Here is a 21,678-nt window from a genome sequence, read left to right as displayed (position 1 = left end):
TAAAGAATATTAATAAAAAAGCCTTAAAATTTAGTTAAGTTTATGTTGATCTCATTCATATTTAATGTCATTTGAAAAGATTTTTACAAAATAAACAGGAAATTTACTAAATCTTACTCATTAACAAATTAATGAAAATGAACACAAAAACAAATTCTGTTTGCACAATGGTTAAAAAATTTTAATAACCCTAACAAAATTTTATTAAAAGGGATACATTCATATGTAGTGCAATTGTTTAAAAAAAGCAATGTGACAATATGTATCAAGTCATAAAAATATTTCTTTTTTTATCTATGAATCCCACACCTGGTATCTAATATAAGGAAATAATCCTAAATATAGAAAAATATATATGGGTAACATAATTATCATAACAACAGATAAAAATATTGTAATTAAACAACCAAAGAACAATTGAGTATAGATAAGTAAACCACAGTGTCACTAAAGATGGGAAGTTGTCCAAAATAACCAACAGGAAGACTGAGCAACACTGGAAACTATATTAGGTCATACTTAACTGTACTCTATGGGTACAACTATGTGACATAGGTTTATTAAAAAGATATCAGAAAACATACTAAATAATGATAGCTCTGTTCCTTAGGATGGTAGGATGCTGGGTGGCTTATTTCTTCCTATCTTTCTTCCAAACTTGATGTACCACCATTATCATTTTAAAATAAAAGAAATAACTAAATTAAGAGAACAGGAAACAAAGATGCTGGTAAGGGAGCATCTGTCATATATATATAAAGTCTACATAAAACTGAGCACAGTGGTACAGTGTGCTAATTGTAGCATACAGGGATGCTGAGCAGAAGGATCACAAATTCAATCCCAACCTGAGCAATTTAGTAATTTGGCCAGATCCAGTCTTAAACTAAGAATACAAATGGTGAGGGATGTAGTTCTGTGTAAAGACTCTGGGTTCAATCCTCAGTACCTCAAAAAAGAACGTCTGAAATGTATGAGTCAAGCAATAGCAGTGTTAGGTTAAAATATGGAATTACCAAAAGAAACAGGTAAGTGAAAGCAAGTACGGGGGGAGGGGGACGCCCAGGGGACACAGAGACACTGGGTTTTGTCTATTAATTTCACAATTAAGTATAAATAAGAATAAAATAAATTCTGGTCTTCCTCTTCCCACTATTACAATCTATCTGTCCTGCGCCACTAAGCTAATAAAACAGAATTTTGCCTTCGTGTAATTCCCAAATACAAACCCCTCCACGTACATCTTTGGGACTTCTCCCGGAAGTGCCGTTTCAGGTGCTCGATCAGGTGTGACTGGCGACCAAAGCGCTTCCCGCACTCCTTGCACCCGTAGGGCCTCTCCCCGCTGTGGACGCTGTGGTGCTGCACGAGGTGAGAGCTCACCCGGAAAGCTTTGCCGCACACCTGGCACTTGTAGGGCTTCTCCCCCGTATGGACTCTCTGGTGCTGAGTGAGGTGCACCCGCTGATTATAGCTCTTCCCACATTCGCTGCACTGAAATGGTTTTTCTCCAGTGTGGATTCGCCGGTGCTGAATAAAGTTGGAGGCTTGAAGGAAAAATTTCCCACAGTCGTTACATCTGTGCCCTCTCTCACCATTTGTGCTCTGCTTACGGTTAATGTCTGTGCTAGGGGAGAGATTCCTCTTCCGTGAAGGGTTCTGCCTTGGTTTTCCGACGGTGGGGTTTACCTGCCACCTCTGTATCATGCCCTTTAGGTCACTAACTTCAGCAAACCCTTGACTCTGGGGTATATCTTTTTGCGTGCTTCCTGCTGCCACCCAGTGTGAGTGGGGTGAACTGGCTTCATTGGAAATCTGCTTCACTATGAGATCCACATTATTGTCTTTGGATTCACAATCTGAAATAAGAGAAGAAAAATGGGGAAATTAGCTATTTCCTGCATTAGAAGAGATAATAGATACAGGATAATTAAATGAACCCAGTGTGTGCTAGAATGCATGACTTTGTAAAAATGACTTGAAAAGGAGGATAGAATAAATACTATGCAGAAAAGTAAGCAGGGCAGAGAAAGAAACACTGACAAGAATGGACCAAAGAAATGCAACTGAAGAGCAGTCATTCCACTTAATGAAGAGAGTACCTGGTTCTCTTGCTATAATACATAAAGACAAGATCTGTTTGCGAACACATGTATGTTACTATATAAGATATTTATCCTTCTTTTCTCTTTTCTTTTTTTCCCCCCGGAAATTAAATCCAGGAACTTGTGCATGCTTGGCAAGTGTTCCACCACTGATACACATCCCCAGCCCATAAGTAAAATTTTCTTTAAAATAATTGACATTGGATTATGCAAATAACTCCAGCATTCACTTTTCTCTTCCTGTAAGAAAGATGATCTTTCTAGTTTTCCAGTCCCCAAAGGATGTGAGTATGGTACGAAAATGACTAAATGAAGAAAGAAAAAAAAAAAAAGATATTTTTGCAATACTGAGAAAGGTACCTACTGCTTCAAAGACCTACATTAACATACAGTAGTGACTTATCAATAGATGAATTTTTAAATACCTGCGATTAGTTCCCTTATACAACTATTGGCTCAAATATTAGCAACTGATATTTTACTCAAAGCACTAAAGTTTAATTAGTGTTTGCAGAGAAAAATCTTCAGTAATTAGCAAATAATAGGCAATATTATTTTTAAAATGTTATAGATACTAGGGCTTTATAAATGCTGGACAATTTCGTAGTAAAACTTCTCTGCTGCATCTTGTGGCATACGTCTATAATCACAGCTCCTTGGGAGGCTGGGTCAAGCAGACCCCAAGTTTGAGATCAGACTAGGCAACTTAATGAGACCCTGTCACAAAATAAAATTTTAAAAAAGGGTCAGGGATGTAACTAAGTGGTACAGGTCTTGCCAGGCAAACAGAAGAACCTGGGTGAAAGCCACAACACCACAAAACAAAAAACAAAAACAAAAAAAAGAATTTTCTACACATAATAATGGTAATAAAAAGTAACATTTGCAAGGTGCTTACTCTGGGTCAAGCATTATGCCAACTGCTTCACAATTTTATGACATACATAATCCTCAGAATGACCTGTTGAGGTAGGTGTTATTTCATCCTTTTTTGATACAGTCCTAAGTTATAATTATTGTACCATGAAGACAATTTTGGTTTTTACTTTGTGGTGCTGGGATTGAACCAGACCTCATGCATGCAAAGAACATGCTCCACAACTTGCCTACATCCCCATCCCTTCATGCAGACAAGTTTAATTTGCCACAGAGCCATTTTTACTTTATGTTTTTCTACATTCTAGCAATGGAAACTAGTATATGCACAAACAAACAAAAAACCTACTATAAAACCAAGACATACTGTCATTAGTTCCTCTCAAAATACTCAAAGATTCTCCCTCACTTCAAACACAATCCATCTTTCTTGGCAACATATAATAAAGTTTTTTAAACTTAAACATTCATCATAGTTTTCAATCACCCTTTGTGTCTCTCTTTTGTTCATATTCACCTGTCCTCATACGCTTCATAACAAGTCAAACAAGCATATGTCTTTCTTTTTCCAGGGACAAATTCAAAAAATGTCAGAGCTCTATATACCTCTCTGGTATTAACAGCTGTCCTTTTCCAAGGACAGGGGCTACACATATTGTGATATCAGTCTGTTTATAGACTGTCTTTCTGTCTCTTCCCTCGCCTTTCCATAGTATAAATGGTAGGCTTTCTGAAAGACCCTTGGTTTATCTGAATATTTGACTCATTGCCATCTTGCTCAATGCTATATCAGGCTGCTGAGCAAATGCAGGGAGTAAAGGGTACAAAAATGGTCAATCACATTTCAAAATGATGACCTTCAACTTCATGACTGCTAGCTTGTTTTCTAACTTTGGCTCTTTTTCTTATTCATTTTTTTTCAGAGCTATATCAAAATATTTCCATCACTGTATTTTTTCAATGGACTAATATATATGGTATACTATCAGTTTTTCATGAACTTTACATACATGAAGAACATGTCTAAGGTTGGGAAGGGTAGCATACACCTATAATCAAAGTACTCTGTGAGGCAGAAGGATCCCAAGTTCAAGTCCAGCATGGGCAACTATAGAAACTAGCAAAATTAAAAGGGGGAAAGGGGAACATGTAGCTTAGTATGGAGGCACTAGGTTTGATCTCCAGTACCACAAAGCAAACAAACACATTTAGACATACAATCAACATCCCTGGTAATCACTGCCTTGTTGGGTGTGGTGACATACACCTGCACATCTAGCATTCAGGAGACTGAGGCAGGAGGATTTCCATGAGTTCAAGGCCAGCCTGTGCCACATAGTAAGTTCAAGGTAAGCATAAACTATATAGCCAGACTCTATCTCAAGAAACAAATAGGGCGTTCTGGGAAGATGGTGGAACAGTAAGCAGCAGAGTAAACAGCCTTTCTGAGAGAAAGAGGCCAGATGCTGGAATATAACATTCTGCAGAAGATCAGAAGGAAAAAATGGGACCCCTCAACCCAGGGAGAAACTAAAGTGAGAACTGAAGCCCACAGAGAGAATTTAAAAAAAAAAAAAAGAAAAGAAAAACTTAAACAGAAGGCAGTAGCCAAAGGTGCTTTCACTGGAGCCAGTCCCACTGTACAAGAAGCACCACTGGAATCCAAAGATACAGAGTCACAAAGAAACAGGTGGCTGGCAAGCCCAAGGCCTTGGTGAGGAGATGCAGTAGTGGATGGGAGCAGCGGACTGGAAAACTGCACTGGCTAGTGGTGAATGTGGGGGACTCAGTCCTCTGCAGGAGTGGGCAATTGGCCAGGCACCATTTTGGATCAGGCAGGATAAGCCCAGAACCAGAACTGCAGCTGGCTTCATTCAGCCACTCCTAGCGCAGAGCAGATTAGTGACAATTGCTTGGACTGAGTCCTGCCCCTGTGCGTGGTCCAATAGCCAAGGCCAAGGTTTCCCTAAAACTATCCCTAACCAACACCGCCTGCGCAGCACACACTAACATGAAGACTCTCTGTGGTTAACCAGCTCAGAAGGGAGAGGCCAGCCTGTCCTGCCCTTGCTTATACTCCAGTAGTCACCAGCAGATTGGGGAAAGCAGCAAAAAGCAGAAATCCCTAGCCAGCATGCTTTAGAGTAATTATAATCAATACAGGAAGTGCCAGGGACCCCACTATCCACTTGTATGAGAGAAACCAGGAACATGACAAGAAGAAACAAAAGGCAGTCTCTGGCCTCCAACCCAAGTACTGGTCCAGAAGAGATAAACACAGAAGAGATTGGGAGTCACACACCTCAGTTTATGAAGTAACAGCAAATGACATAAAGAAACAATTTCATGAAACTACAAAAGAACTTAAAACAGAAATACTACTACAAATAAAGGAAGAGATAAGAAACACAATAAAAGAAATGCTAAGTACCTCTAAAGAAAACACAGATGGAAGAATAGAGGAGCACAGAAAAAGAAGGGAAATCTTTAATGAAGAATATAAAAAAATTCAGAATACATAAAACAGATTCAAAGAGATCACCAGGAAATTTAAAAACTCCACTGAAAGCTGCCAAAACTGCTTGAAAGAAACCAAAGATAGACTATCAAACCTTGAAGACAACTTTGTAACTTGCGATCTCAAAAGCAAAGATCTCTTAAAAATAACAAGGAACCAGGAAGTAATAATACAAAGGTTAGAAGATTACAAGAGGATCTATAACTTAAGAATAAAAAATGTGAGTGAAGAAGCAGAGGTAAACACAAATGAAATACAAGGCTATTTACAGAAATAATTAATGAAAACTTCCCAAGCATAGGAAAAGAAAATGATATTCAGATAAATGAGGCATACAGAACTCCAGCCAGCTATAACCAAAATAGATCTACAGTCAGACATATAATAATCAAGATCCCAGAAATTGAACACAAGAACAGAATATTAAAAGCTGTCAAAGAAACAGATCATCTATAAAGGAAAACCCATCAAAATCATGACAGATTTCTCAACACAAACCATCAAATCAAGAAAAGCGTGTAGTGATGTTTTCCAAGTCCTGAAAGAAAATAACCTCCAATACAAATTGATGTACTCTGCAAAACTATCTATCAAAATTAATGAAGAGATACTTCCATGACAAAGACGAACTGGGGGAGTTCATGACCACCAAACTAACCCTACAAAAAACACTGAAGGACATTCGAGAGAGAGAAAAAAGACCATGGTTTCAGAACTTCAGCAGAGGGGGCACACTGAACAGGGAAGACAGTGGAATGAAGGGGAAAAGTAGACAACCAATGGCAGAAAAACAGCATGGCAGAGATGAGACAGAGAAGGTTGGCCATAATCACTAATACGCATGGCCTTGATACAGTAATAAAAAGAAATATAGGCATAGTGGATCAGGAAATAGGGCCCAACAAGATGCTCTACATACGAAATATAGTTAACTTGAAAGAGGGTTTAGTCTGAAAGTCAAAGATGAGCAAACAATACTTTACGTAACAGGGAACCAGAAAAAAGTGGGGGTAGCTTGCCCATCACCTGCAGATTGGTTGGAAAGACATGACACTTTTATACAATGGAGAACTACTATAAGGAAGGAAAACCTTGAGGCTTTTGTGGGTAAATGGATATAGCTTGAGATCATGCTTAGAGGTTAGAAGGTTCAGGGTCACTTAGGTGAATAGCAGGTTGCCTCCCTAATCCAAAAACTAAAGGAGTTAGTGGGAAACAGAATGTACAATGCACCCTGTGAAAGTGAAAGGGGAGAAACTATCTAAAAAGGGAAGACAAAGGGCATTGTTAATCTTGTATCATGATTTGAAACCCATAATGTTTTCATCGCCATATTCAGTTTGGTCATATTCTGTTTCAGTTTTTCTACTTGTATTAGATTTGATGGCATGGACAGCTATTCCAAAGATAGCAGGATATAGTAACCATTTTTTATTTCCTATTAACTTAATTTGAAGCCCTATATTGCTTTCATTGTCTTGTTTTGACTGATTTTATTTGAATCTGTTCGTTTGATAGTATCAAGTCTGAGAGTATAGGCAACTACTTTGAAGACAGTAAGATTCATTATTATAACCATTCTGGTTTGACTATTATCTTCTTTTGAAGTCCTATAATGTCTCCAATGTTTCATTTTTATTTATTTTGTTCTGTAATGTTGTGTTCAATTTTGTTGTGCCTGATGATATGGGCAATCCTTTTGAAGATAACAAGAGGCATTATGGTAACCATTGTTGATCACCTTGTATTTCGGTTTTAAGTCATATACTATGTCCATCCTTTTGTTTTGACTGACCCATTTTGTTTTGTCTCATTTGGTTTTATTCTCTTCAAAATAAAAACATATAAATAAAAAAAAAATAGGGCCCTAAGATATAGCTCAGGCCTGACTGGCAAGTGCAAGGTCCTGAGTTCAGCTCCCAGTACCAAAAAAAGAAAAAGAAAAAAAGAAGAACGAAACAAAAAATATTCATTGCCTCTGTGGGGGAAACTCAAGGTAGATAGGTATTTATTTTCACTTTATACCCATTTATACTATTTGAATATTTGAATTTTTACCGTGTGTACATGACACTTTAAAGTCACAGTTCTGGGGACAAGGATTTAGCTCAGTGACGTAAGTGCCTCAAGCATGAGGTCATCGGTTCAACCCCCAGCACCAATAAACCCTGCACTACATTAAACCTCCTACTTCCTCTATTATCTATTGAATCACTTGCTTACTCTCAACAAGTACCTTTCCTATTTCATACAAAGTCAAAGCTAACCAGCCCAGAGCTCCCTGAAAGCCTTATAACCGTATCTTTAAACTTACTAGCAGCCTATTTTTCATTCTCCTGTTGCTCACAAAGGAGCCATACCTGTCCTCCTAACCAAGAACACTCCTTCCTGCCTCCTATTCCCTGGATCTCTCATGCCTTTGTGCTTTCCAGGGAGCTCCCTAGATCACTTATTTGCTCTTTTTCATATTCAACTTCATTAATTCTTTTTCCAGTAGTATTTAAAAATGCTTAAACTCTTTCCCCTTTAAAAAAAAAGGGGGGGGGGAGTATACAGTCAGGTGTGGTGGTGCACACCTATAATCCCAGCACTCAGGAAGCTGAAGATCACTACGGGCCAGCCTGGACTGTACAGTGAATTCAAGGCCAGCCTGACCTGTATAGCAAGACTCTGTATTAAAAAAAAAAAAAGTATACGAAAACAATCTATCCATTCAACCCATGTATTCTCAGAGATCAATGCTCAATGCTCTCTCTTCCCCTTTACAGACAAAGTTCTTGAAAGTTTATCTAGAATACCCACAAGTCCCTTCCCTTTGTAGTTTAAGACACTGTCTCATGTCCCCAGTATTCCAGCCACTCCATGTCTCCAAGATATTTATTTCTTTTTTAAAATTTCATTTCCAAATATGATGGATATGTTTAAAAATTCTAACCTTCTGTTAAAAATCCACAAGCCACAAAATGATCAAGTGTGGCCTAAGGAGGCAGAAACCACTGAACATGGTTACCATGTAGAAGAGTAGACTGAAGTTGAAAAGATGTTGCAACAAAGATAATGAGAAAAATAATTAGAGGGTAAGCATTGAAAACAGCTGGAAGAGTGACAGGAAAGAACTTTGCCAAAATCTCCAGCTTTAAAACCAGTAAGTCAAGTCCCAATAAGTGTAGTACCTGAAAACACACAATAGTAACAGGCTCAAAGCAGTTTAGGAAATTAAAAAGAAGACAGCCTAGAAAATATTTCATTAAATATACCTTTTTTCCCCCAGACATGGTCTGGCCTTGAATTCACTATGTAACCCAGGCTGGCCTTCAACTCACAGCAATCCTCCTTTCTCAGCTTCCTAGGTACTGGGATTACAGACATGCAACACCATGCCCAGCTCAAATATAACATTCTTATTATATTAATAATTTACTGAAATAAAAGAATATTCCTAAAATCCCAACAGATTAATGAACAGAGGAGATGAGGAAATTCTTAGAAATACTAATAGCAAGTAAAATGTAAAAGAATAAGAGTCATCTTTAAGTAAAAGCCTGTGAATGAACTAAAACCATGAGACAATGCTGTCTCCTGTAATGCTTTTCAAAAGAAATCTGGCATTGTGTACGTATCTCACCTGAAGCCCACCACTGTTCCTGATATGAAGTGGTTCTTCCATAAGAATGAGTAAAAAGCTAAAAGCATAATCTCCAAAATGTCTGTAGAAATGCTGAGCTTTTTATCACTGCTCTAGGCAGCACATTTCCTATGCTCATATACTCTGAGTAACTACTTTAAAGATAATATGCAATGTATTAACTATTGTTATTCCCCTATCATCTTGTTATGGCATTTTGTTTTACCTTTTCACCATAAAATAAAAAATTAATAAATAAATAAAGTATTTAAGGGGTTACATATCAAAAATCTTCAGTCATACCTTTATTAATCATTTAATGAGAAAAAGATTGACTTATAGGAAAAAATGGCAAAAATATAGCAATTAAAACACATATGCTTTTTTAAAGGATGTGTTAGAAATATTCCTTACAAATACCAAAATTAAGATGTCCTAATCCATGCAGGTGAAATAATTCTTACCCAGGGAAGCAATACTCCCATAATTCTCCTTCCTGCCATCCCTATAAACAGACTTCTGGGACTGGTCCACATGTCCCCATTCCTCCAGGATGAAGGACACAGCCACATCAGCCACATCTTCCATTTCCACCAACTTCTGAAACAGGAGATCTCTGCTAAATTCCCACTCCCTGTGTACAAATCTGGAGTGAGGGGAAGAACTGGGAGCATTACAACAGGAAATCAGTGGAAAAGGACTTTGCCTCAAAGAGAAGTGGGAAGTATTGGGCAGAAAGAAAAAGATAAAGGGAATGAAGGTAGTAACCCAAGATGGGCTGGTCACTGGTCAAAGCAACAGACTTCTGAATAAAAATTTACAAGCAATCAGCTACGTATCAGAGAAGGGGTATAGGTCCTCACAGAGGGTAAGGGGGTGCCAGCTCACCTGGGACCCAGCTGAGAGAAGTGAAGCTGTCAGCTCCTGGCTGTCCTCCAGGGGAAGGGAAGGAGCTTGGAGAACAGGAAGGGCTGAAGGAGGAGAAAAAGAGGAGTGAATGAGAATACCTCTGTCTACTTCTCAGTGTTATATCATGGGCCTCCTCTGCTCACAAACCTACAGTGACCCCTGCCACGTTCCTCTGGTTGGGCTCTCACCCAAATTTACCCTCTTATTCCTCCTTAACCCTCAAAACCAGACTTGCTGCTTTGGTCAGGCTAATTCCTACCGGACCGTTCTCCTATAAAGTATACACTGCATTCCACTCTGCGTGCATCAACTCTGTTGGCCTCTAAGAACAAACACAGTGTCACATCTTCCATGAAAATGAAGCATACCTTAGAGTCCAGAGCTTCATGGGCTTTCATGTGGGGATCTTAGACACAGCAGATTCTGACTCAGAAGGCTCGGGTGGGTCTAAAATCTTGCATTTCTAACAAGCTTGAGCAAGCGAAGTGGTCCTTAGACCGTACTTGGATTAGCAAGACTCCAGTCTAGTCTCTGCCTTCCAGGAACTTTAATGGTTTGTTTATATTCACATTAGGTCTACTCTATTACAGGACTAGTCAGATGAAACTACTTTTGCCTTCTAAAACCCTGATGGAAAGGACATGTAAGCCCATGTTCCTCTTAACAGTGTGAAAAGTACTAGACCTGAAGTTCCTAACTTTCCACAGGAACACAGGGATACAAGCAGCTGCAGACTCGAGGGGGAGGCTAGGGAGGCAGGAACGAAGCAAGGCCTCTTCTTGTAGGATGACTCTAGGCAGTGGGGTAAAGGAGATGGCAAGCTTTTCTAGGTAGAAGGAAGAGCACGTAGGTCACCCTAGCAGGTCCCATCTCGGAGGCTGGAGACAGTCTAAGCCTCTGCTGTCACCTCTACTGGCTCTGTCTCAGATTCATGGTATACCAGACCTTTCTGTCTGTGTGCCCTGACAGTCTTATCTGGTATTAATCTTTAAGTCAACAATTTCCTTGCTATGATTTTCTGTATATGTGGCCTGCTTTCTTCCTAGGATTTGCTTACTTATGAGAATCAGGAAATCACCAGTGACACAGAAAGGAGAAGACACTGGTGAGAAATGGAAGATGAAAACAGAGGAATCTGAACCAGGACTGGCCAAAGAGTCAAAATGGGATTTGAAAAACACAGAGAATGGTCCTTAAATGTGTGAAGTCATTTGTTGAAATCAAGAAACTTGTTAAGTTCTGGTTTATGGGCAGAGAAGGCAAGAAACATCTACAAACAGAAGAAAAGCGGGGCCCTGATGAGACCAGGAGAGTGGAGGAGCATGAGTGATTGAAAGCTGGTCACTAGTACACGGGAAAACATCGTGAAAAAGCAAAGGAATGAGTCGGCTCAGAATAGGTCAGGAGTCTAGATTTAGGGTCGGACAGCTTAAGTTACAACCTGTTACTTATTAGCTATGACCTTGGACAAGGTACTCAAACTCTTAGTCCTCCTTTTTTTTCCTTTTCTTTTTAATTTGCCTGTGAGGAGAGCAGGGATTGAGCCCAGAGCTTTCACACTAAGCTGCATCCTCAGCCCTTTTTGAAAAAAAAAATCACAGGTTTTTGTTAATTTATTTTACTTTGGAGAGATGGTCTTGCTATGTTGCCCAGGCTAGCTTCAAAATCCCAGATTCAAGTAATCTTCCTGCCTCAGTCCCTCAAGTAGCCTGCATGAGCTCAAGGAGTGTACCACTAGTAAGAATTATGTGTATACAGCAAAGTATACTGCACACTGTTTTAGTTTTTGAGCTTCTTTTTTTGAACAGTTTTATACTGTTTTATTGTTTTGTTTTGTTTTGTTCTGTTTTTTGAGGCAGGGACCAGCTGAACTCACTAGTACCGGTTGGCCTGGAACTTGTGGCAATCCTCCTGTCTCACCTTCCTGAGTTCTGGAATTACAAGTATGCATCAACATGACCAGTTTAAATATTTTTTAAGGTTAGTATTGTATAATATTTATTATTTTTGAAGCCTTTTCAAGAACAAAAAGTAGGGTGGTACACACCGGTAATCCCAGCACTCAGCAGGCTGAGGTAAGGGGATTGTTGTAAATTCAAGACCAGCCTGAGCTACAACATGAGCTCAAGGCCAGCCTGAACTGCATAGCGAGACCCTATCTCAAAAAAAGACAAAAAGACAAAAAAAAAAAAAAAAGGAAGAAAGGAAAAAATGGAAACAAAGCTTTTTTAAATAGAGAGAGGAAGAGAGGTTAAAGAAAAGAGACTAGGGGAATGGGGAAAATAAAAAATCAAGTTATATCAAATACATATACAAATGCCCTATAACGAATGTGATCATTATGTATACCTAAAATGTATCAATAAACTTGACTAATTAAAAAAAGAACAGAAAGGAAATTTGTTTTACAAACAGACATTCTGTAAGGATCAACTGGACACATGTACAAATCTAAGACATAGTTTGGGGTTTACATGATCTTAATTTCCCTCACCTTAAGATACTTTTCCATTTCATTCTAGGAATTATTTCAGTGTTACTATCACCATTAAGTATTTGCAACAATACCACAAAAGACTAAAGCAAGGAGAATGGAAGAACAAAGGAAACATTTAGGATGACAGAACAGTGAAATAAATCATCACTTTACCCTACTCAAAAATACTACATATGTTGCCCAAAACACCACTTCATTATTCAATCAGGTGAAAAAACAAGCCTGTTGACACATGCTTAGTTTTCATTCAACACAACCAAAAGATCTCACCACCATACATTGCTCAGGCTGCACTGAAACTGCTGGACTCTGGTGATCTTTCCACCTCAGCCTCTGGAACAGCTATGACTATAGATACATGCTACTATGCATGGCTCCAAAGGATTTTTTTCCCCACTAAACTAGGCATCGAACTAATCTGACAGCAAAATCTGACCTAACCTTTTTTTTTTTTTTGAGACAGGGTAAATCAGGCTGGCCTTGACTTTACTACGTAGCCTTGGCTGGTTTCACACTCATGGTGATCCTCCTGTCTCAGCCTCTCAAGTGCTGGGATTAAGATGTGAGCCACTACATCCAGACTGCACCTGAATTAATATAAAGCTATTTAAAGTTTTATGTAGGCCAGGCTTACAGCTGTAATCTTACAGTGAGAACCTGTCTCAAAAAAAAAGTTTTTATTAAATCAACTTACTACAAATATGCATACATTTTCTCACACAAATATTAATACGTGTGTCACTTCAACTCTGCTGCTAATGTAAAAACTCAGAATCCTAATAGCAAAGGATTCTGATTAGAGATTGTGGATTGGTGGACGTATGACATAATAAATATGAAACTCTGTTCATGGTTCTTTCTTGTTGTATCTAATACTGGTAAATAAAATTGACACAGGGAGGAAGAGAGGGGATGAGTAAAAAGAGAGAAAAAAGAGGGAACAAACAAAGAACAGGCAAATATTCTAAGGTCAGTTAGAAAACTGCTTCAAATAAAATTTCAAAGGGAATGACTGAATAGCCAGAAATAAATGCAAGTAAGAATGAGAGTACCTTTAAACATAATCATCATGATAATAACATTTATGACACAGTGGAAAACTGCTGCAAAACAACTTTTTTTGAAGATAACAATATGTAATATAACAACCATTGTTAAGTTTCTATCATCTTGTCTTTAAATTCTATATTCTATTGTTTTAGAGTATTTTGTTGTTGTTTCTTTTGTTAAACGTCTTCTGTTTAAAAAAAAAAAAAAACTTTTTAAATTTTATTTTCTGAGCCAGGGTCTTGCTATGCAATTCAGGTGGTCTTCAACCCACTATGTTGCCCAGGCTGGCCTCAAACTCTCACTGACCCTCCTACCTCAGCCTCTCAAGTGCTAGTATTACAGGCATGCACCACCACACCTGTCTTGCAAACAGATTTGAAAGATGTGTAAGAGACTTTTGTAGATCTCCGAACAATACCTATACCTCAATCTGTCATTATAATCATCTGTTACATTGGGGATTTTTGGTGCTGATGATTGAATCAAGGGCCTTGCAGATGTCAAGTACGACTGAGCTATACCCCCAATCTCTATAAAAGCTTTTGTGTTTGTATGCAGTTTTCTGAGACACAGTCTCACTATGTAGTTCACTAACTTGAACTATGTCACCCAGGCTGGCCTCAAACTCACAGTGACCCTTCTGCCTAAGCCTCCCAAATGCTGGAATCACAAGCATGCTCCACCATGCCCAGCTCCAGCCACGGATATAGGGCACTGGTAGGTACAATGCTTGCCTTGAAAGCACAAGGTCCTAAGTTTGATTACCAGTACCAAAAACAAAACAAAAATAACAGTATACCATGCCCAACTCCATTATATCTTTTGAATACAAGTGTACTATATTACCAGCCAGCCTAGAAGCTGTCCCCTATTTTCACACCAGAGAAAACATCCCATATTTTCATCCCTTCCCATCCTCCTGAGCCTGCTGCCTTCAGACAGGTTGCCCAGCCTCCCTTCTCTCTGTTCCAGATGCTGTCTGCCTGTGCATCAGAGCACCCAGTTCTAGCCACATCTGTTATGCTGAACCACTGCACCTCACCATTTTCCTCCAGAAGATGAGGCTTCTGTGGCTCTTGTTCAAGCTGGGTGTCCATGGACAGGAACTGATGACCAAAGGCCTCCTGCACCGCTCCAAGTGGCACTGTCTTCTGAGGCAGCACTTCAGGATACGCCACAATCTAACAACCACAACCACAACCAATCAGTGCAATTACAGAGATGGTTATGAAAGAACTCAGTACAAGCCACTGGACTTTCATTAGTTCCTCTGCCAAATATTTAATGCATATCTACAATGAGCCAGGAACTGTTATACAGTGGTTTAAGAAATATTCTTTACTTCTAGTTGGAAAAGATGTTCACTGAACACAGCAATGCACATACACATATTTACAAACTGGTATAAGTTACAAGAAACATGGCGCCATGAGACAAGAACAGATGAGATCCACTTTAGACCGGGAGGCCACTGAAAGTTTTGCTGAGGAAGTGTCATTTAAATTAACACCTAAAGCATCAGAAGAAACCAGCCAGGGGAAAAGTATAGTAGAGAGAAGAGACCCAAGGCAAGAAAACGTTAGCAAAATTCTCAAGCAGAAAGTGTGTTCAGTATAATCCAGGAACCTTAAGAAGGCGAGAGTGGATAATGGTTAGTGAAAGCAAAGATGAGAAAGGAGGTTGAAAAGGCTGTTACACAACTAGGAAGTCACATTTAGACAAACACTAGCATACAATCTAGTTTATATCCACAGTGTTATCAGCCTCTAGTTTTCTGCTTTGCCAACCACAGGCTACAATTACTCTGCTACAAACTCTCTAGATATGCCCATTCTGCAGGGTAACATGTCAGTCCCAGCACAGGGTAAGATAAGATCTTACACTTAGAGCTGCTATCTTCTTTCCCCCTTCCTCAGGTTTCAAAACACTTTAAAATGTAACACTTCTAGTATCCACAAAAGTGCTACAGGTATCATATTAAGAGGCAACTGTAAAATACTCATGGCAAATACCACTCTGACAGTTTCTGTGTCCCTGTGAGCCTGATCAGAACACAAAGAGTTCCAATATGTTAATGGGTGCCCAGGTTCTAAAGAACTAAAGCACCACTTGAGGTTCCCTGACACAAACACAAAGGAACCAGGAAGAATTATGGATGGCATAAACAACATTGCTGGGGTCACCAGAAGGCAGGCAGAAGGGAAAAAGTAAGCTATGAAGATCTTTAGGAAATCCCTCTAGATGGGCCTGACAGCTCTGACTGCCACAAGAAGTGATTTTCCTTTGTGTCCCTTCCAAAACATGTCATGTGCATATCATAATGAAGAGTGATACATGTGTAATATCTGCTATAAGTTCTGCATCTTAAGAATCTTTTTGGCTTTATGTTAACTTCTGAATTTTTAATTCTGCAAAACAGTAGGCAAATGTCCCTTGGTAACTCATGTTAGGTTAAAAAATAATAATAACTGTGTTTTACCATGAGCCTTTATTTGTTGTTCTAACTAAGCAATAGAAAGATTGAAACATTCCCATCTGTAAGACAATCTTTCAAGACAGCAGCAGAGTCTGGCTGCAAGTCAACCAAGTGGATCTTTTGGAGCTCTGAGGGTAGGAATGATGAGACTAGTACCTCACACTTAAATGCAATGGCTCTAAAGAATGAAGAAAACTCCACAGTACCTTTAAGGTCTTGTAAACTCATGATCCCATAATTTTTGTTTCTTTGCAATTAAAAGAAAACAAAAGCAACTAAAGATCAGAAGAGCCTTAGCACAGGAGCAAGAGAAGGAAGTCAGTTTATAAATAAGTATAGGGAAGAATGAGAAGTGAAAGAAAGTTATGAATCCTCCCTAAATTAATGTGTGATTTAATGAAATCCCAGCAATATCAATAGAACTTTTACAGTGGTACAAACTAAACAATGCTGAAGTTCACAAGGGCAAAAGAAAACACTAAAAAAACTTTTTGAAGGGAATAAGAGTAACTGTACTAAATATCAAAACATTTTACACAGCTCAAATAATTATAAATATTGATATTAAACAGTCAATAAGATCCATAAAAAAGAATACAAAGACCAGACATGAACCCAAAATACAAGCAGAAATAAGTGATAAAGGTGGCATATAAATCAATGACGATAAAAAGGATTCACTATGCTACTGGGCTAATTAGATAAATATCTAGGAATAAATAAATGCAACCACACTAAATATCTTATACCAAAATAAATTCCAGATGAAACTATCACTTAAAAGCACTAGCCAGGCGTAGTGGTTGGTATGTCTGAAATCCCAGAAGTCAGGAAGCTGAAGCAGAAGGATCGCTATTAGTTCGAGGCCAGCGGGGGCTACAAGTAAGTTCAAGGCCAGCCTGAACTGCATAGTGAAGCCCTGCCTTTAAAAGACCAACAAACAGGGGCTGGGGATTTAGCTCAGCGGCATAAGAGCCTACCTTGCAAGCAGGCAGTCATGAGTTTGATCCCTGGTACAGATAAAAAAGAAAAAGACCAAAGAAAAAGAACAACAAACAGCACTAAAAAATACAATGGAAAAAAACTGTGAGGAAAATGTTTTCATATTATAGTAAAAATTTTTGAACTGTGGTATGAAATCTAGAAATCATCAAGAGTTAAACAGATGGCATAAAAATTTAAAGTCTCCACAACCAATGACAAACAACAAACTAGAAAAACAACACATGCAAATCACGCAATAGACACAATTGTAGAAAGTACAAATTACAGGTAAGAAATATATACAAATAAATTGCTAAAAATACACAAAAAAAGATATATAAATAGCCTTTAAAAATATGTGCTGTGTGGGATGGGGATTTAGCTCAGCAGCATAAGTGCCTATTTTGCAAGCGCATAGTCATGAGTTCAAGCCCTGGTACCAAAAAAAAAGTGCTCTGGTCAAACTTAAGACAAATGTTGAAATGGTACAGAAATGAACAAAGATCTTTTGTCTTTTGCCAATGGGAAGAGGATCAAGAGATGAAGGGAGGCCGGGCATGGTGGCTCATGCCTGTAATCCCAGCACTAGGGAGGCTGAGGCAGGAGGATCGTGGCAAGTTCGAGACCAGACTGGGCTACAAAGTGAGCTCAAGGCCAGCCTGAACTGCATAGCGAGACCCTGTCTCAAAAAGACACACACAAAAAAAAGAGTGATGGAGGGAAGAGGAGGAAAGGAAGAATTAAGATTTGTTAGGATGGGGGCTGAGGATTTAGCTCAGCGGCATAAGCACCTGCCTTGCAAGGAGGCAGTCGAGGTCATCAGTTCGATCCCCCGTACTGGTAAAAATGAGAAAGACAAAAAAAAAAAAAAAAAAGATTTGTTAGGTACATGTACCAGTTCTCTACACTAAATGGAATCATGAGATGCAAACACGTACAATAAAAATTTTTTTAAATGACACAGAAATGGAATATTGTATCTTCTACACTGATGACGAAAACTTTTGGTAACATTGATGTTATTAGGCCATGACAAAAAATTCTTTTATACTTTGCTGATGGGAATGTATATTGAGATAACCTCTTTAGGAGACAACATGTATCAGCTATCAAAATTGAAAATGTACCTCTGAACCAATGAATTAATTTCTTTTTTTTTGAGACTGGGTCTCAAAACTAAGCCTTGAACTCACAGCAGGCCTCCTGAATGCTGAGATTATAAGCCTATGCCACCATGACAAGCCAACAGTTTGATTTCAGAGTATCCGTTCTACAATTCACGTATGTGTGTATACAAACACACACAGAATATTCATTACAGCAGCTTTTTGGGAATAAACCCAGGGCCTTTGCTACATTCACCAACCCTTTTCTTATTTTTTATTTCGAAACCGGATCTTGTTAGGTTGCCAGATTGCTCAGGCTAGGTTAGAATTTGTGATGTTCCTGCCTCAGGCTGCCATGGAGCTGAGATTATAGGCATGGACCACTATGCCCACCTACCAAAATTTATTATAGTAAACAGCTGGAAACAATCTGCAGGAACAACTAAAACTAACAGGAGTTAAATGATGGTACAATCACGCTGAAATATAATGCAGCTGCAAAGAGTGAGGCAGTTTTATTTGCACTAAGATGGAACAAAATGTAAGAATGAGCAGGGCGAAAGTGCACAAAGACTTAAAAACATTTCTGTGTTTTTTAAGCATGACATAAACATATATGCTAATACATATATGAATGTGGTACATCCCTGTAAAGATGTACAAGTACCACATAAGGAAGGCTGCCTCTAGAGAGAACTAGGCAGTTGGGATATCGGGGGTGGGAGGAAAACTTACTTTGCATTATAACCTTATGTACCTTTTTGGATTTTGTATCATGTCATTCAAAAATAAATACAATCTTAAACATAAATAAAATCGCAGATTGTCTTCTACAGGTTAACACACTGGATATTGCTTCTCTTTGCTGGAGTGGCAGGAAATCTCCACAGTGTACCTAATCCCAGAAGAACAAAAGAATATAAATGAAGCACCAGAGGGCTAGAATCTCACCACTGCTTAGCAGCTCCTTAACTCTTTCCTCTCCTTCAATGCTCCTGTCTCCTCTTCCACTCACCTGTTGTCTGTGTTCCTCAAGTTCTCTCTGTATACTTTCTATCACAGCAACAGCCTCTTCTCCACTTTCAGGGTGGTGTTCTCTCACCCAGGCCTGGAACTCTTCAGGCAGGATGGTGAGGAACTGCTCCAGCACCAGCAGCTCCAGGATCTGCTCCTTGGTGTGCAGCTCTGGCCGCAGCCACTCACAGCAAAGCACCCGGAGCTGGCTCAGGGCCTCCCGGGGTCCTGATGCTTCATGGTACTGAAAATGCTTGAACCGCTGATAAAAAGTCTCAAACGGAGGTGGATTGTACTCCTGCATCCAGGTGCAGTCTTCTTCTTCCACCTTCACTATTAGTAGATCTTCCTGCTCTTGTGAAGTCTCAACTGGAGGATCTAAGTCTGTAACTTCCCGGGAGTCTGTCATTATCATTCCAACTCAGAAGGAGGTCTCTTGAGGCTGGCTGTTACTCTAACCCAACTTATTTTCTGCTCTTTAAGATCCTCCGAAGAGCACTTTGAGCAGTGTACAGCCTACTGATACATAGGAATCATTATTAACAAAGAGATGACAAACACGTCATCTTTACTAAAGATAAGCACTAAACAAAGTAACTTAATGGAAAACATGCGCTGTGAGGCAGTCGTCCCTCCGCTCATTAATGTTTAACAAAATACTTCCAAGATTTTTTAAAATATTTTTTAAAAGCCATAAAAATTTGACCTCAGGCCAATCTAAAACATCGCTTTGTAAGTACCAAACTTCACATTTCACGCAAATAATGGAACAAAACCTACTAATCCAGATGAAATCGCTTCTTCTCGCTATCATATCCAAACTTAAGTCAGAACAGGGGCGAAAAACATTAAAATGGTCATAACTGGGCTTTGTCCTTCAAGTCACAACAGCTTGACAGACCGACAGGAAACTTCATTGGTCCCTAAGAGAAGCAGGATTTTTACAGTTAGGAGATTTAAACCTGGATCCCTCAGATTCATTTCTGACCCTGTGACAGAGATAGGCCCGGTCAAGGTTAGGGATTGGACTCAATTCCGACACAAATCCTACCCTCTCCCTTCAAGTTTCTAGTGTCGGAGAGCTCTCCTGGAAGATAAAACTCCTCACAACTAAAGCACAGAAGATGGGATTCTTCCTATAAACGGAGAAAACACTGACGCCAACACTTCCCAACACTTCCTCGCCGGAAGTAAGCAAACCCAAGATTCAACCATAAATCCCACCCCCGAGAGTACTTCCGAGTCCTCTCTAGGAATCCCGGAGGTCCTAACCTCGCAGCAGGCGGGAGTGCCGATTCCGGCCCCGCCCCGGCTAGGAAGCCTACCAATAGGTATGGAGGCAGAGGGCGTGTCCAGACTTCAGTCCGCCTTCCCTAACTCAGCCATCTCCAGCTCCCCAAGCACCCGAGCCGACCGGGAACCACCTTTTTACCCTACCCAAAACCTTGAAACAACTCAAGCTCCTCCCTATCCTTTGGATTGGAGTGAAGGCGGTGCCTTATGGGGTGGGCAAGAGGTGCCAGCGTCTGATTGACTGTAGATCTTTGCGCCTACCCACCCTGAATGCTATGCGCATTTCAAAGTAGGTGTGTACCTGTCTTTCTACGAGCCGTAACCCTCACTCGTCTTAAACTTTGGACCCTTTAGGGCTTTTTCACCTTGATCCTAAATCACCTTTCCAAATCACCTTTTCCAAACATTCCATTCCTAAATCACCTTTTCCAAACATAACCATTTTAGCTGGGTGCGGCAGTTTATGCCTGTAATCCCAACACTAGAGATAGTCAGGATGATTACCGTGAGTTGGAGGTCAACCTGAACTAACTACACAGTAAGTTCAACGCCGACCTGGACTACACAGCAAAATCTTGTCTCAAAAAAGAAGGAAAGAAAAGAAAAAATATCCATGTTTACAGCTGCAGTCGGCTCAGTGAGCCGAAGTTTAGGTCAAACCCTCAAGACAGTGGCTCCAGCAGCACCAGACTACATATCCCAGAAAGCATCGCGCGTACTATGCCTACTGGCCAATAGGGTCGCGACTCTCCTTGACGCTTTGGTTTTGCAGGCCTATCAAAAGGTGCGTGTGTTCAGGTACTCAGCTAGAAAGCAAACTCACAGCTGGGCTTCTAACCAAGGCAAGAGGTCTTTGTGAGGGGAAGTCCGTGGTACGCAGGGTTTCCCTGGATAAAGAGTGCCACTTAGGGAGCTGGGGATTTAGCTCAGCGGCATAAGCACCTGCCTTGCAAGCAGGCGATCGTGAATTCGATCCCTGGTACCGATAAAAAAAATGAAAAAGACAAAAAAAAAGAGTGCCACTTAGGTTTTCCAAGCCCTTCGCGGTATACAAAGCTTTCCGACAAGCAGTACAAGACAGTTCCACCATTTAGGGGCACATAGTTACACATGGTTTTGAAACTGCAACTCTGTTAACAGATGCTGTACGAAGAGGTTAGAAGATGGTTCAGGGAGCGTAAAGTCATGCGTGATAGGTAGCTTCCTAATTAGGACCAAGCCTCTG

General features: G+C 39.7%; 1 protein-coding gene across 5 annotated transcripts in view; it reads right to left on the bottom strand.

The window, feature by feature from the left end:
- Nucleotides 1-20,408, bottom strand: part of Zkscan5 (zinc finger with KRAB and SCAN domains 5) — a 76,587-nt gene extending 56,179 nt beyond the window's left edge. For 2 of the 5 annotated variants that reach the window (XM_013152581.3, XM_063234177.1), the window contains exons 1-5: nucleotides 19,162-20,408; nucleotides 14,623-14,761; nucleotides 10,013-10,095; nucleotides 9,589-9,724; nucleotides 1,242-1,859 (exon numbers count right to left, since the gene is read on the bottom strand). In XM_013152581.3, coding sequence (XP_013008035.1) covers nucleotides 1,242-1,859; nucleotides 9,589-9,724; nucleotides 10,013-10,095; nucleotides 14,623-14,761; nucleotides 19,162-19,575 — 1,390 coding nt within the window. In that variant the 5' untranslated portion in view covers nucleotides 19,576-20,408. Of the gene's footprint in view, nucleotides 1-1,241; nucleotides 1,860-9,588; nucleotides 9,725-10,012; nucleotides 10,096-14,622; nucleotides 14,762-18,903; nucleotides 19,039-19,161 lie in introns of those variants that run through there. The other 3 variants (XM_063234178.1, XM_063234180.1, XM_063234179.1) reach the window with 3 other exon arrangements.
- Between the last annotated feature and the right edge of the window lie 1,270 nt (nucleotides 20,409-21,678).

Source organism: Cavia porcellus, unplaced genomic scaffold (assembly GCF_034190915.1).
Source record: "Cavia porcellus strain 051 isolate PalLab524CR breed Dunkin Hartley unplaced genomic scaffold, mCavPor4.1 scaffold_23, whole genome shotgun sequence".
Taxonomy (NCBI): Eukaryota; Metazoa; Chordata; class Mammalia; order Rodentia; family Caviidae; genus Cavia; species Cavia porcellus.
The sequence above is the reverse complement of the archived record's forward strand: the minus strand, read 5'-3'. Positions and strand labels throughout refer to the sequence as shown.